General features: G+C 31.2%; 1 protein-coding gene across 1 annotated transcript in view; it reads right to left on the bottom strand.

Moving 5' to 3' along the window:
* The window catches only part of LOC129976048 (protein 5NUC-like), a 29,255-nt gene extending 15,497 nt beyond the window's left edge, over positions 1-13,758 (bottom strand). The window contains exons 1-4 of the mRNA XM_056089397.1: positions 13,480-13,758; positions 6,887-7,024; positions 5,244-5,457; positions 3,917-4,105 (exon numbers count right to left, since the gene is read on the bottom strand). Of these exons, the coding sequence (XP_055945372.1) occupies positions 3,917-4,105; positions 5,244-5,457; positions 6,887-7,024; positions 13,480-13,686 (748 nt within the window). The 5' untranslated portion in view covers positions 13,687-13,758. The remainder of the gene's footprint in view (positions 1-3,916; positions 4,106-5,243; positions 5,458-6,886; positions 7,025-13,479) is intronic.
* Between the last annotated feature and the right edge of the window lie 1,781 nt (positions 13,759-15,539).

Genomic DNA, 15,539 nt, shown 5'->3' with positions numbered 1-15,539 from the left:
CAACAATTTTTTTCGTACAAAATAAAAATAAAATTTAAGCTTCACGAGCACGTTTCGCATTCATGGGAAAAATTAGCTTTTTTCAAATTGTGTTGCCATCACATTGATTAAAGCTCCAATTAAAAATAAATTAAATCTTTTTGGAAACGAAATCTACAAAAATATAATTTTCGGCACGTGTCTGTAGGAAATGAAACAAATATGAAATATTATTTTTTCTAAAAAATAAATTCAAGAAAAATTATTTTATGATCTTTTACGCTCTCTATATTATTAATCCAATAAATCAGTTTCATTTTAGGCAAGTTTTGTTTAATATGAACAGGATATCTATTCAAATCAGGGCCACAAGCGAGTTCGCAAATTGTACAGACTAAGTCTATGGCAAAGGATACCGACGTGCTCTGATTGGTTTAAGCCTTGGCATCGTTTTGGTAATGTTTTGCATTCATAATAGTGAAGTTTTCGCTTATTTGGCTCAAACCTTGTACCTTTCATTAGTTTTATGGAAGATACGAGTGAATATCAACACGATTTAATTTTTATTAATATAATTGTTTTCTCTAAATATTACTAGTAATACTACTAATACTAATTAAAAAAATTAATAATAAATATTACTAATAATACTAGTAATACAAGTAACTAATTTTGTTTATGCACAGATGTATAAAAACTTAATGAAAGTAATTACTCAACATATGATGCAGCAATGAAATAATTCTTATTTTTCTATGATTTTCGTGCCTTTATTAGATAATTTATGCAGTCATTGAAACTTGTTGCTGAACGTTTGTTACTTTCCCAACGACTACATATGGGGAGATGATTATTTAATGCCCAAAATGCATAAATATGTAAGCTTTAACGGAATATGTTATTTCGTAGCTAATTTATTTAGTTATATCAAAATAATATTAAGAAACGCACACAATTTTTTTTTAATGAATTGTAATTTTTATATTTCCTGAATTTAGGTTTCAGGATTTGATCTTTTCTGCTGTATATGCGTTCCAGATTAATATTACATGTAAACCGTAAAAAATAGGAGGGAGATAAATTCACAAATTTTATTTATTTTTATAAAAATATATTTCGGTATGGCATCTTTTTGGCAAAACATTGCAAAAAAGATGCCAAGGCTTAAACCAATCAGAGCACGTCGGTATCCTTTGCCATAGACTTAGTCTGTACAATTTGCGAACTCGCGGGCCACACAGCTAATTTGTAAACCTTTAGTAAGACACAGATCTGCTAAAATGGTCTAAATGGAAAATGATTATATTTTATGTAACTTGATTCAATAAATGCTCTAATAAATAACGAATTTTTGATTTTACATAAAGCTTCTGCTGTGGAAATCACGATTAACAAAATGTTCTTGAAACACTAATATTTTAAATAAAAAGAGTTAATTTCCAATCAACTAAATCAATCACTTAAACTGACTGATTTATGAAAATTTGAATATCACTCTTCAATAAAAAAATGATAATTTTAGATTTTCCATCGATCGTTTCAAAGAAAATAGCCAATCAGCGCGCAGGTTTCTCAAGATTAATTGGCCTAAGATTATGAAAATATTTAGTTTTTCTAAATTTTTAACATTCAAAACTTCATAAATAAGTTTTAGTTGATAGTGGAAAATAGAAACATTCATTCATTTATTTATTTAAAATTTGGTGTGTCTAGAATATTTCTCAGAATATGATACCTTAAAGCATTAAATTTAGACTTCATGATTTTTGAAATATATTTATAGGCCGGAACAAAATATTTTTATTGATTTCATTTCAATCCTTTTGAAAGCAAAACTAGAAACTGAATTTTATGCTGAATCTGAGAAATTTTTGTTGAATTATTCTTTGAGATATTACGCAAATTATGAAAAATATTTTGTAGTTCACATAAGACTTATATACCGAGCGATTCTGTTTGCAATACTCATATTCAATTATAATAATAATAAATAAATAACAATAAAGGTGATAAATAAAATAAAACGCTTGGTTTTTATTAAAAAATATCTTTATATTAATTGCAATTTCATCATTTCCACTTTAAATTAAAGTTGAAGTTTTACCGGAAATGACAACAGATTAGCAAAATATATATAGTAAATTGAACGAAACGATCTAAATAACAGTATAAGTTTGGTATGACTATCAAAATTTGAAGATTAAAAATGTTTTGTTTGAGAATCTATTAAGAGACCAGTTACTTAAAATATTTAATTCAAAATTATAGCGAGCGGTAATATTGGCGATCCGTCTGGTCGCCAAAAGTGGCTAGTAACAGAATAAAGCAGAAAACTGAAGTTGTGCTCTAAGGATCATCACTGATCTCGGTACAAATCCACCTGTAAGAAGCACATTCCATTAAAGAAGTAGAGATAACTCGACCACACAAATAAATTTACCCAACTGTTCTTGATTTATTTCGGTTCAGTTTAGTTTAGTTTAATTGCATTAACATCCCGTTTGAAAGCAACACTAGGCAATTTAGGGACAAACCTTGTAAATTTGAAGGTAAATTCGACTTTAACTTCGAATTCCAGATCATCTACATAAATAAAATTATTTAATACGCAATTTTATTAAATTTGGTTTCTTCAGTGTTTGAAAAGGATTACTTTAACCGGCTTTTTTAATTTCAAACCCCAGACAAATTAGCAAAAGAGATTATTTTAACCGTTTTGCAATTTGAACTCAGACTGATGACGAGAACAACACCTGAGGTGGGATCTGCTCACCAAACTTTCGCTCGCCATTAGTGGGAAGAATTTTGGTCCACGACGTCAGATTTAATGTGCAGCAAGTCCACATACACGGAGAATCTTTAGCGGGATCGAGCCCTCCAGCCCCAAGACCGAGACCTTATCATTAGCCCACCGCGTCCTTTACCCTACAGGAAAGCGGAAGCCTGCTTATATATACGTTAACCTCTCGGCCAAGTACTACTGGTGCCCCCCTCCGCAAGGTGGGGGGGAATGCTAGTAAAAGGTAGGGAAATGTTCTTGTTTAATTCCCCCAAACCCATTCCAGAAAAACAGTTGCAGTTAGATGCATAGGTGCTTGCTTTGTTCTGAAGGCATTCTTCTGCTTTTTGAAGATGTAAGTAAAAATATGCTATATCTTTCTTAAATATTGGCAATAAAAGGGAATTTAAATGATACGAGGAATTGACTTTATATTTTTCTCGATTCTCCCCATTTTTAATTTTTTATTATATAAGAAACCGACAATAATCGCAAATCTCTTACTAAAATTTAATTCTTTTGATAAATGTTTAGCTAAAATTACTCTATTGTTTTTTCAGATTCACTTCTTTTCTTTTATGGTAATTAAAAGGGTTTTTTTCTTATCGGTGCTGCTTATTCATCATTAATTTAATATTTTTATTATTTTTGTTTTTTAATTTTTTATTATTTATTTAATAATTTGTTAGCCTTCTTTGGCAACCAGCTTGTTCATTCGGAATAATTTTTAACTTCTAAACTGTTAACGCGAAATGCATTTATTAAATTTCTATTTTCTTTTTTGTTTTTATTGTTTTATTCACAATCATATTTTGCAGATAGAGAAAACTTTATAATATCAGACGATAATTTAAAATATGAGCTGACTGTTACTTCAAACACAAAATTGCTTTAAACCAAACGATAATTTATAAAAATATTAAAAAAAATAACGAATAATTTGTATTTAGATAAAAATGTAATATTTATATTTAGATAAAAATGTAATATTTATATTTAGATAAAAATTTATATAAAGATAAAAAACAAAGATATAAAATTAAAGAGAAAGAGAATTTAAAAAGATACAAAAAAAATATAAGTGAGCAAACTTATTTAAGCAATAAATGAATGTTAAGAAAAATCTTTAATTCTATTATAGATTTATTCTCCATTTACCTGTGTAGAGGAAAGTGTTTGTGTGTCCACCGACCACTATGTCTACTTCTGGCACTTCTCTGGCGATGTTCTGGTCCACGGCAAAACCGGAATGACCCACTGCCATGATCTTTGTCAAACCTTCCTCGGTGGACAGACGTCGGGCTTCTCTCTTGATGCATTCGACTTCATCTTCGAATTCCAAATCATCTGCATAAATCAAAGTTTATTTATTTAACTTGATCTCTTTCGTGTTTGAAAAGAATGGATTGTTTTAGCCTTTTAGTTTTTTTTAATTTTCTCGTATACATAGTATATAGGCCGGAGTTCCTTTGTTTGCCCACCAATACCAGAAGACACATTTTTTATTCAAAACTCACTGTTAAAATTTATTCTATTATTCGTATTTTCTCACTTCTGATTGAGTACTAAGCACTCCATTTATATCAATGTGAACGCAGCCGCACCCCGGTGAAGAGGCAGTTATCGGTAAGTAGTAGTAAGTAATCGTAGAAGCAGTTATCGGTAAGGTATCGAGTTATAATATGAAGGCTCTGTACTGGTAATTTATATATGCTTATATACTGCACTGCGCGTTTCAAGAATTTATTAAAGAAAAAGTAAGTTAAAGGATATACACATTTTAACCCTTTCTAGGGCCGTGGGAAGTATGCTTCCCACCAAATTTATCAATTTTTGTATGAAATTATGTAGGTTGGCATAAGTTCTGACAAATTTTTTTAGAAAGACAGAAACTTGGATGCTTCAGTTCTTTATCTCACACAAAATGATGTGTCTTGCTTTGTTACTTAATTATTAATTAACCAAATTAATTAATTAATCAAATTAAATTTATCTAATAAATTAAATGAATCCCTTTCCTTATTCTAATTTCAAGCCTACAAATATTTTAACATAACATGACTAGAAAAAAATGGCCCTTTAAAGGGTTAACATAAATTTTGCCATGCACAACTTAAATGCAGGAAACATAAACAAAACATTAACGTAAATCGTAGGCCTAATTCTTTGGGAAACTACTAAACTGGTTTAAAATTATTTTATTTTACACTGATAAATGATTACACAGATATAAAAATGTAACCTTAAGATAAGAGTCAAAACTTATAATTCTTAGGTTTTGAAATAGTCTTTAATAGAAGCCTTGCCTTTCTCATTTAATTTTGATAAAAGAAAACTAGGTCGGATAGTACGGAAGCCGGATAGTCGCGAACCAAATTTTGGGATACTAAAATTTAATCAGTTATAAGTTAATGTTGTTTAAAAGTACTTAGATCGAGGTGAGAATAGAGGTGAAAAATCTAATTTACAAACAATATCCTCTCACCTGCAGACGATAAATACTTTGTTTCTGGAGTGAGATATCCGATGACGCCTATTCTTTCTCCTCCTACTTCTATTATGGTGGAAGGGTGAACTAATTCTGCAAATTCGGGCACCTTCGATGCATTTATATTGCACACCACTACTTTCGGTTTCAAGTTCCTCAAGAAAGGAAAGAGACCCTTGAGGCCGTCATCAAATTCGTGGTTTCCGAGAGACTGCGCTAGGAGAAAGAAAAATAAATGCATAAAATTAAGATAGAAAATAAATATTTTTTAAAGAATTTAACAAAGATTTTAACTGAAATTCAACAACTTTTTAAAGAAAAAATATTTTTTTTCTTTAAAAAAAGTTATTTTCTGGTGAAATAAAATTTTGACTGTTTGCAGAATTTCAAAGAAGTCATTAAAATGTTTGTTAAATGTTTGCAGACGATTTTTTCCAAAAATCTATTTTAAATGAAATACTGAATATTTTTACTTTCTCGTATTTGTAGCATAGAGAAAGATTAATAATCGTCGAAAAATTCGAACTCGAGGTTTTGACGAATCAACACGTTTTAGATCGCCCAGAGTTTGGACATTTTTGGAAAATGTCCGTCTGTCTACCTATGGCAGCGATAACTCAAAAACTGTTGGTTGCTGTTTGAATTAGACTTTTAAAATTTGGTATAAGATTCTTACACTAATTCTGCAGATTTCTATAAAATTTTGAACAAAATCTGCTCAGAGAAAATCCGCCTATCCGACTATTCGAATATGTTAGCACAATAATTACAAAACGAAGAGAGCTAGATAGATAAAATGTGGAACACAGATTTAACATCTATAATACAGAGACCTGCTAAATTTTGAGCGAAATCCAACAAGTAGTTGACCGTCTGTTGGTCTGTCAAAAACATGTTAATGCGATAATTCAAAACGCAATGGCTTAAATGTATCAAATTAAATTTGATTAGGTATGTTATGCTTAGAAGTGCAGTTTTATGTCAAATTTTTGTTTCAATTGGTTAAGAAAAATGTGTTTAAAAAATAAATTCGATTTTCAATTCTATACTACTAAATTTGATACTACTAAATGCATGCCATTGATTAATCGCCAAATAACTCGCCAAGGATGACACAAAAGATGTGAGTAAAATTGATAAATTCACAACAAAAATTAATCTTTCGTGACTATTGTGATATTGTGACTATGTGACTATTGTGACTATGGGATATAAGGCGTTCTGTGGCATGACAAATTGATTAGAGAGTATACTAGAAAGTTTTCGGGAGACAACTCCCGCTGGTTTTATCACAGCTGTATGCGAAAAATAAAATGATGCCAATCAATTATTTAAACTTTTAGCTTATTATAACGGCAACGCGCATAAAAATCATCTGCCACTATTAAAGAAATTATAAATAATTAGTTTATTCTCGTAATTATGAATAAATATAGGAAAATATATTTTTTCAACATATTTATGATTCATATTTTGGAGTATCACTTACAAGAAATATTTCTATAATAAAAGCTTTATATAGAAATATTTCTATATAAAGCTTCGTGCTTTACATAACAATTGAACAATTATAAATTTTAATAATTAAAATTCCATACTACGTATGAATATTTTATACTAGCATAATAAAATGATCAGACCATGGCATCAATCCCGAGTGTGTTGACAAGTTCTGCAACTATTTGCCACCTGTGTAGGGTGTACCAAACTGTACCCTGGTAGAAATCGCCACCATTTAGGTAAAGAACGTTGTCTCGGCTAGCTCTGATTTCTTTCGCCTGTAAAAAAAAATAGAGAATCGTATATTAAACCAAAAATCAGAATGAAAAAAATAGGTTAAGACTTATAGACATATTTGGAATATTCAACTATCAAAAAATTCCAATTTTGTTCCAACAATAAAGAATTTGGTAAATTCGAACGAATAATTTTTAGAAATTAATTTAACGAACATTAATAATTTTATTAGTATTGAAAAGAGAAATTTAATTTAAAGAAAAATTTAATTTGTATATTTTTTTATCATATTTTGCCTTGATTTTATTTTATTGAAATTTAGAGTTACATAACATTTTTTAAACACAATAATTGATATTTTGTTAAGGAATAACAGCATATTTCTTAACTGACTTTCCTTCATTGAAATTGCAACCTCGCCACCATTTCGTTATAATCATTCGAGCACATGATGTTGTTTTGGTTAAGGGATTTGAAGCTCGTAATCGCGTAGGCAATGAATATTGAAGCTCGAAATCGCGTAGGCAATGAATAAAGCATAAATGGCAATTTTCATCATCATCTTTTAATCGCATCTATTTTTTACCTGCTTTTACGATCGTAGACTTCATTTTTTAAAAAAAATAATATTACTTTTTTTACAAATCGTTCTTCTATTGGTTATATATATATTAAATATTCCTTTCTACTTTATATACAAAATAAAAACAAGCTTTTAAAATCTTTTTAATTTTTAATATTTGTTGGTATTTATATATTTTAAAAATCATTATCGCTTAGAAATATTTGTATCACTTTTTTTAAAATTCTCTACCAGATAGCGCTTCTCATATTGAATCCGAAATACAGTCAAACCTGTGTTTGTGCGATAAGTGCTGTATTAAAAAAACCGCACATAAAATTCTGAAACTTCATCAATAGTTATAACAAATAGTTTTTTCAATATTTTAAAGAAAAAATTTCTATGCGGTGTAGGAAGCCTTATAAAAGAAGTCTCACTAAGAAAATCAGTCGAAATTTTACTAAATAATAAGAAGGTAAATTACAAATAAAATAAATAATTAAATTACACACGGAAACTTCATTTTAAAAATTTTATTTCTCATTTTAAACATGGAGAAATTTTCACAGTGCGCATAATTCAATACTACTCATCGTAATCCAAATCGAGGGTCTTGGGATGAGCTAATTCAAAATCATTTTCATCGCTTAAAAATATTTAAAGTTGATTTATTTTTGGAATATATTGTTTATTTTATTTTGGAATATTGGAATTAGTTGATGTGATATGTGCATACATTCTATACCACACATATTGCATTAGTGTGCATATGTGTGTTACAGCTTCACGCCGATAGATGGCGTATCTGTCGAGTAAGAAGTTTTTGTTAATTGTTTTTGTATCTGAACGTTTAGTGTGTAAGAAAGATTCTATGACCTAGACGTGGCATCCAATTGTGAGGTGTCCTAATCTGTATCAGTCTACCTGAAGGGGAACAAAAAAATGTGTCCGAAAATAAAACAGCGTTCACCAAACAGAAAGAAATGAGTTTTTTTTTAAGAGAATTACAATCTGCATTAATAAAATACATTACAATGGTGTTATAATGGCTACACGTTGAAATTCACATAGCGCATTAACAAATCGCGTAGAAAAGGGCATCGCAAAAACAAATTTGACCGTAGATTTATTGATAATTTCTGAAAATATATAATGTGTGTGTGTGTGTGTGTGTGTGTGTGTGTGTGTGTGTGTGTGTGTGTGTGTGTGTGTGTGTGTGTGTGTGTGTGTGTGTGTGTGTGTGTGTGTGTGTGTGTGTGTGTGTGTGTGTGTGTGTTGACGTTCTGCAGGTCAGAAGTTTGTCTTACAGTTACCAAAACTGGCACATATATATCTTGGGGCTCGACAATATGCACCTCAGAGCGATATATATTTTTTTAATTTTTAATTAGAATTTTAATGAATTAAAAAACTAAGCGAAATATGGCGTTTTTCCGCATTAATTTCCTTAAATATTTCTGCACACGAAACTGATTTTTGCATTATCTTAAATCTCAAAAAATAATCTTTTTAGTGATACCAATTTCTTAAAATATGTAATACGTTTCTATTTTTAATGAATTTTTTTAAAAAAAGTATTTTATTTATATTTTTCAAAAATTTATTTCGCACAAAATTAAAATAGAATTTAACCTATATGCGTGAAACGTTACGCGTGCATGGGAAAAATTTAGCTTTTATCAACGAGAGGCCATCACATTGACAAAAGTTCAAATTGAAAGATTAAGTTAACTCTTATTGCAAACTAAAGGTGGGTTTACATCGGCCAATTATAACACGGCCAGTAGGCAGCGCATGCGTAGAAAGGCTGAAAAATGCTGTTCGATCCATGGCAAGTACTTGTCCGGACAGGTCAAAAACATTCTGCTGTATTGTTTTTTTTTTGTTGTTGTTGTTTTTCCCTTATTGCGCATGTGTTTGTAGAATTTGGCGGTTTTATTTATTTTTTTTGAGTGAAAAAATTGATCACTTATCAGATTAATTCCGATATTTTTTTACTCTTTGTTCTTTCTGATGCGAGGTTGTGTGTGCTGCGTGTGTGTGTTTTTATTTCATTTGGTATTTTTTTTTTCTATAGTTTTCCAAATTTAGATATGTTGACCTTTTTTTATCATGTTTTTTGTGTAAATATCCAAAATTTTCATACGATATGCAGTGAAAAAAAATTCAGGAAAGACAACAGCAATTTATAGCCAAGCCTATCTTACGAAATTGTGTTTAACATAAATCAGTCCCTTTCTGCGCATGCGCTGTCTAACTGACCCGTCTTATAACTGGAAGAGTGTAAACCCACCTTTAGTGCAAACTATACTTAGAAAAGTGTAATATTCAGCAGGTGTTTGCATGACATGGAATAAATATGAAATGAAACATTTTCTATAAAAAGTAAATGAGACAAAGAGTTTTCTCTGATGTTTTAAAAGAGTTATATTATTAATTCAATAATTCATTTCCATTTAAGGCATACATAGCTTAATATATACAGGATTCCGCTCTAATCAGGAGCCAACAGTTAGTTACTAAATAACGTTAGACCTGCAAGTTTGTAACTCATATGATTTTTCCACGTTTTAGTTAAACTTGACTATAGTTTTATGCTTAAAACAAATTAAGAATTTTTTATAGATTTTTCTACTTATTTCATAAAATACTGGAATTCTAAAATTTTGTAAAAATGTTTACTCATAACATCAGTAATATATTTTAACATATTCAGATTTTAAATTTAAAATATTAGATTAATTTTAATTCTATTTGGTGGCAACTCTGGTTCTGGTTTTGTTTAAAACTGGATTACAACATTATTCAATGTTTCTGTAATGGATAATGAAATATACTAAAAGCAATAATAATAATAATAATTTTAAAAAATACAAAAAAAAGTTTTATCCCTATTTTTGGTAGCTTGTTTTGAAATAGAAATAAAGTTTTAACGAAAATCTAGAAGTAAAAACAAAATCGAAAAAACACGTAATTCTGCAAACAATATTTTAGAGAAATTAAGCCACAATGCCTAATATAAGAAAAAAAATTCTGAAAAATTAAACATAAGTAACTATTAATAAGATAAAATATCAGTTTAATAAGGATATTTCTTCAATGTCTCAAGAGTCTTCAATATCTCTTTGAGATTTAACCTCCATATATTTGATATAAAAATATTTAATACTTTATAATACACCAACGAAAGCGTATTATTACACTGTTATAATTTTTTTTTTATTGAATTCTTCCAGTGATAAATTTAGACATTTTTGTTACCCTAGGCTTCGCATACAATGAAGTTTCACATTTCAACATATTTTTAACTTTAATCAACAATTAATAATTTATTACAAGTTATTTTCCATTTTAGCTATTTTTGTGAAAATGCGTTTTTATTTATTTATTACAACTCATGACTTAGCAACATCCACATTTGTACACAATTATGCTTCCGCGTTAGCTGACGCATGAATCACTTATGGTTCGCATGTACTTTTTAATTAGGTGGTCCTATCTCTAATATAGTTCATAAGTTACTTATGTGAATTAGGTTATTTTCCATTTCAGTATTTTTTGTGAAAAGGCGTTTTTATTTATTTATTGCAACTCATGACTTAGCAACATCCACATTTGTACACAATTTTGCTTCCGCGTTAGCTGACGCATGAATCACTTATGGTTCGCATGTACTTTCTAATTAGGTGGTTCAATCTCTAATATAGTTCATAGGTTACTTATGTCAGTTGGGTTATTTTCCATTTCAGTATTTTTTGTGAAAATGCGTTTGTATTTATTTATTGCAACTCATGACTTAGCAACATCCACATTTGTACACAATTATGCTTCCTCGTTAGCTGACGCATGAATTCACTTATGGTTCACATGCACTTTCTAATTAGGTGGTCCTGTCTCTAATATAGTTCATAGGTTACTTAAAACAATTGGGTTATTTTTCATTTCGGTATTTTTTGTGAAAATGTAAGCTTTTATTTATTTATTACAACTCATGACTTAGCAACATCCACATTTGTACACAATTATGCTTAAGCGTTAATTGGAGTTTGAATCGCCAATGAGTTACATCTGCTTTCTAATTAGATGCTCCTCTCCCATCTTTACTACGGTTAATAGGTTATTTAGGTCGGTTATTTGTGAAAATAACTGAAAAAAAACTATGACGACTGTGTAGTATCCACATTTGTGCACATTGATTCTTACGCGTTAACTATCACGTGAATCGCCTGTGATTCACACCTACTTTCTAATTAGATAGCTCCATTTCTGCTATAGTTAATAGATAGCAGAAAGAGAGTCTAATAAGATAGATAATTCGAATCATAATCATGAGTCATTACAACAAATATCTTAACTCTTTTTTCTATGAATTTACTGAACTTTCTAATTAGATGACAATTTCTATAAAAATATATTTAAGAAATTAAGCCTTTTTAAGTAATTTGCATTTTAAGCTGCTTAATACTTTACGTGTTTTACAATTTATTAATTTAAGTAATTACATTTAATAAATTTCATTTAATTTAATAATTTCATTTAATTAAAGTAATTCGATGCTCGAGTCAAACTCAAACTTGTATGCGAAAGAATTAAGCAGATACTTCGTGTTTAAAAATACCGTAATATTAGAGTGAAAGTAATGAAACAGATAGGAATTTGACACATTTTACTTAAATTATATTATTATTTTTTTAAAAAAATTAATTTATAAATAAAAAAAAATTAATTTTTAAAATGGTATTTAGAAATTAGATTAACAATATGTTTTATTTACAAAATGTATGTAACATATTACGTTTAGCAATATGTGTATGTTTGTATGAATCTACTTACCTGAGTCACCCCTTCAGTCATGCCATCCCAACCAATTTGCCTGATCGGATATCCGTTTCCGACTTTCTCTTAAAAGAAGTTCTTAAAGCTTTTGAATACAATGACGAGTGTGACTCGGAAATTGAATTACCGAATTTTTGATTTTAAACTTTTGCACTCGGATGGTGACTGTCACTCACCATTTAAGACGATGCATTATTTTGACGTTTTATTTATTTATTTTTCAATTTTAATTGTTAACCCTTTAACTGTTTTATTTTCTTTACTATCTAATAAGATGACACCTTCTAATTTAGGAATATTTTCTTATTTTGATTCAAATGAAAATCCATTGAATATTTGACTTATCTATGTATTCGAAGTAATTTTAATATTGAATTATAATCGTTATGAATGGTTTATTTTTTTGCTTACAACTATCAAAATTCGATAAATCGATGCACGTATGGCACTCGGGCAATACAGCTAAGCGGTTAAAAACCGAATGGTAAAAAGGTGCAGATTCATTTTTTAAAGAAATTCGACTTAAAATAATTATGTATATTTAATTTTCAAAGCAATATACATATCTTTGTATTAGGTGAATAATTATGAATCAAATTACTTTTCCGAGAGCAAAGGATTAAATCTGCAATTAGATGAAAATATTAAGTAGGTAAGAATTCAAGAATCACTTAAAAACGCTTCGATATATCAAATACTCTTATATTTTTATTATTATGTTATTTATATGTCATTTTAAAATAACAAGAAGTGTTCCATATACGATGTGTAATCCAATTAGAAAGTTAAATAATTTCTAGATTCAAAGAATTAAGCAGGTATTTCGTGTTTAAAAATTCTATAATAATAGAGTGAATGTATATAAGCGGATAAATTAAATAAGTTTTAGTTAATTTAGTATTAATATCAAAAAATTATAAAATCAAAAAAATTAAAAATCAGAATTTAATTTGTTATAACTTTATTTTAAAACTTGCCTAAACCGCCCTCTTCAATTATGCGACCCTAGGCAGCTGCCTGGTTGGAAATCTGGTACTGACTTACCCTTAGAACAAATGTTTTGAATAATAATAATAACAACAACAACAGCACACTTACCTTTGTAACCTGTCTTGCAAACCCCCCAAAGCATTTCTTTTCTTCCTTCAGTTTATCCACACATCTTCCCCCGTGAGTATTGAATTCAATAAAATGAGAATGCACGTCGTTCGTGTGCAGCAAAGTCAGATTAAAACAGCTCCCGAGCGCGCTACAAGCCATAAAAATAGTCAAAACGCCGAGTCCAGTCCTGAGTAACGCCGCCATACCGATGCTGCTTAGTGGAAGATGTGACCGAATTACCACAGAAGAAAGCCTGATCCAAAGTCTCGTGGAGAAAGTAGACTGATGTAGATGTAGCGGACAGATCAATCAATCACCGGATCGTTCTTTACGGACTGATATAGTGTTTTGATAGCCATCGAAGGAAGACACGATTTTCTGAGATTATATCGGAGCAAGGGTTCAAACAAAACTTCGGGAAATGGAGTTGTTTCTGCGAAATATGATAATCGATCATAACTGAGGCTGATTGTTTTTGAAAGTAAAGAGAAAGTATGGTAATCGTCAAAAATTCGAGTTCAAGATTTCGACGAATCTACAAGTTTTAGGCCGTCCTGTGTTCGAAAAACACATGTTTGGAAAATGTCGGTCTGTTCGTGACAAAAATAAATAAAAAAACGCTTTAAGAAAGGCGGTTGAAATTCAGTATATGGTCTGTTGTTGTTGTTGTTTATCACCCTTGGATTGAATACCAATTCAAACCTAGTTTAAAGATCGGGGAAAAGGAGGTGGAGTAGCTTCTGAGGGTAAAGACCCCTGAGCACACAAGTGCAGAAGTCTGACTTTAGCTCGTGTGAAGATGACACGCACACACTCGCTTGCACAACCCCTTTTTACAGAGGGAGGAGCTCTTTCAAACACCTTACAAATAGATTTGAATTTGGACTTCTGGCGCAAGATCCTGATACAAAATATGCTGCGCCGAGACAGCTCCTTACAAATAGAACACAGGATAAAGAACAACCATGGTGACCATGCAGGACTCGAACCCGAGACTTCCAGATCACGGGGAAGACGCTTTACCGCTAGGCCAGAGGCCGCGGTGGCCTGGTGGTAAGGTCTCGGCTTGCGAGCCGTAGGGTTTCAGGTTCGAGACCCGATTCCACCGAAGAACTGGCGTGTAAGGGGGTCTGTTGCACGTTAAACCCGTCATGGCCAAACATCCTCCCACTGGTGTGGTGTGGTGTGGAGAGGGGGATGCCAGCTCAAGTGTCGTCCTCGTCATCTGATCGCGGTTCAAAATGACGAGGTCCGTCCCAAAATAGCCCTAGTGTTGCTTTACAACGGGACGTTAATATAACTAAACTAAACTTACCCCTAGGCCAGGAAGCCGGCTAGAGGTCCGTCTATGGTCTTCACAGCAAATTTGCACATTTTAAGTAAAATCCGGAAGCCTGTCTGTCCTCCTATTCAAATATTAGTTAACATAAGAACTGCGAAACAGAGAGAATAAGAAAAATAAAATTTGGTATACATATTTAACATCTATAGATAGACACCTATCAAACTTTCAGCCAAATCCAACAAAGATCTGACTGTCTATCGGTCTGTACTTTCAGAAACATGTAAACATGATTACTCCAAAACTCAGTGACTTAAATATTGTTACGAATCTGCGATGCGGCTTTCCAGCATAGTTGGTTCCATGGGAGGTCCCAGAGCTTGGCGACCATTTGGCGACTAATTTGGCGACTTTGGCTCCAAAATAGATTATACCCGAAACATCGAGAATTTTCCCTATCCGTCGAGTAGGAACGGAGATACACCTCGAACGTTCCTGATTGGTTGAGAGGCGTCCAGCCCCGCCTCCTGAGACCTATAAAAGGAAGCAACCGCAGCTGCCGGGCAGTCGTGAACCGGAGCGGTGAATTGAGAAGAAGTCGGAAGCGGCAGAGCAGAGTAGTAGTGAACCAGAGTCGTCGCCGCGAATTAAAAGTCGTGGACCAGTGGAGTCGAAGAGTAGTCGGAAGCGACGGTTAAGAACTCGTCTTCCAGGGACTAGCGGAGCAGCGACGGAGTAGAGCTGCTGTGTATACTGTTGTATGCTGCACGTCTCG

This window comes from Argiope bruennichi, chromosome 7 (genome assembly GCF_947563725.1).
Source record: "Argiope bruennichi chromosome 7, qqArgBrue1.1, whole genome shotgun sequence".
Classification (NCBI taxonomy): Eukaryota; Metazoa; Arthropoda; class Arachnida; order Araneae; family Araneidae; genus Argiope; species Argiope bruennichi.
Note: the sequence above shows the minus strand (reverse complement) of the source record. Positions and strands in the feature narration are given on the sequence as shown.